Source organism: Miscanthus floridulus, chromosome 16 (assembly GCF_019320115.1).
Source record: "Miscanthus floridulus cultivar M001 chromosome 16, ASM1932011v1, whole genome shotgun sequence".
Lineage (NCBI taxonomy): Eukaryota > Viridiplantae > Streptophyta > Magnoliopsida > Poales > Poaceae > Miscanthus > Miscanthus floridulus.
In genome coordinates, this window is record NC_089595.1 from 36,330,787 (window position 1) to 36,332,435 (window position 1,649).

General features: G+C 55.7%; 1 protein-coding gene across 1 annotated transcript; it reads left to right on the forward strand.

The window, feature by feature from the left end:
* Window positions 1-294: 294 nt before the first annotated feature.
* Window positions 295-1,093, forward strand: LOC136514400 (uncharacterized). Its single transcript, XM_066508361.1, has one exon. The coding sequence runs from the start codon at window positions 378-380 to the stop codon at window positions 951-953; it is 576 nt and encodes a 191-aa protein (XP_066364458.1). The 5' UTR covers window positions 295-377; the 3' UTR covers window positions 954-1,093.
* Window positions 1,094-1,649: the final 556 nt, after the last annotated feature.

A 1,649-nucleotide genomic window follows, 5' to 3' on the forward strand; every position in this document is an offset into this window, starting at 1 on the left:
ATACATAATGAAGAATCAAAGCTAGCATCGGCACAAAACTGTTTGCCTTGGATCCCTCGGCCTCTTCTGCGGAGGAGCGCGTTGTTCAGTCATAGGAGTAACGCGTGGAGGAAGGTTCGGAGAAATTTATATATGTCCCACTCCCACAAGAGGTTGAGCGACCCGTAACTTGACCCTTTATCCGTCAATAGATTAGTCGTCCAGCGCCGCGTCTTCACGTTCACGACGCGGAGGACGATATACCTTATATATGCACTGTAAGATTTATCGTCAATTCGCACTGCACCTGCCCAGAGACACTCAGACACAAACAAGCCAGTGAGAGTGAGCTCAACTGATCGAGGCCTCTCCCTTCTTCGTTCCATCCGTCCAAGGCAATGGCAACCAAGAGCATCATCGTCACTGGCAATGCCGCCGCCGCCACCCCCACCGTCCACGCCAAGTGTTCAGGGCCAAAAGCAGCCGACGACGACCCAGTGTCCCCCTTCTCCGCGCAGCTCAGGTGCGTGTGCGGCCACTGCCTCCGCGCCGCCGCGGCGGCCGTCGTGGGCTACAGCTTCGCCGTTACGGCGTGGCGCGTGCGTCACGACCCGCAGGACCTGGCCTTCGTCGCCGCCGCGGCCTCCCTCCTAGCCGCGCTCCTCGCGTGCCTCCGGCGCGCCGAGCGGTTCGCGCCGGACTCTCCCGCGGCGGAGAGGCGCCGCGTGCAGGCCGCCGTGTGGGCTCTGTCCACCGCGCTCAGCTGCGCGTTCGCGTACCGCGTGGCCGCGGTCATGCCGCCGCCGCTGGCTGTCCTCGTCTGGTGCATGACCGCGTTCGTCGGCCTCGTCGGTTTGTATCTGCTTGTGCTCTGCAGAGACCAACAGTATCAGGCACTCCGCGACGACGATGCCGCCATCGCCAGCGACAGAAAGGCCTCTGCCAAGATTAGTCCTACTGATGAATTGGTCTAGCAATTAGCTAATTATACAAATGGATTTTTGGGTCTACATACACCACTATTTCTGAAAATATCTTGGATTTTGGTACTGATTATTGGTTCAATGCCGGGAACGCCGCCATTCGCCTACTCAAATGAACAGTGCTTCACATATCTTGTCATCTTCGAGGCTTTGCCTGTGCACGTGGATTTATCCGTAAGCTCACGAGTCACAAATATTCTACTTCTAAGCGTTTTCTTATATAAAAATAAATAAATAAATAAATAAGCTATTTTGTACTGGGCTTGGGCCTACTAGGGAAAAAAATAAGTTATTTTTGTTCTGGGCTTGGGCCTATCCTGTACATGGCCATTCGGGCCGCCCGGCACGACACAGCATGGGCATGCTAAGGCATGGGCACGATTGGCACGAGTAAGTAGTCGTGCCGTGCCAAGCTTCGAGCCCAAGCAGGGTCCTTAGCCCCTTTAGACGTGCTGTGCCGGCACAAGAGGCGCGACGTGCCCGTGCTGGCACGATGAGCAAGATGGCCATGGTAAGCTCAAGCTTTCCGGTAAGAAAAATCGAAAAAAACAACAAAAATCATAGGGCTCCAGAGAAGAATATGCATTCACACAAATAAGAGAAGAGGGAGAGTGAGCTCGGAGATGAGGCTCGCTGCCGCGTCGAGGAACTCCGAAGGGTGGAGGCGGCGCCGCTCCTGCACGCGGA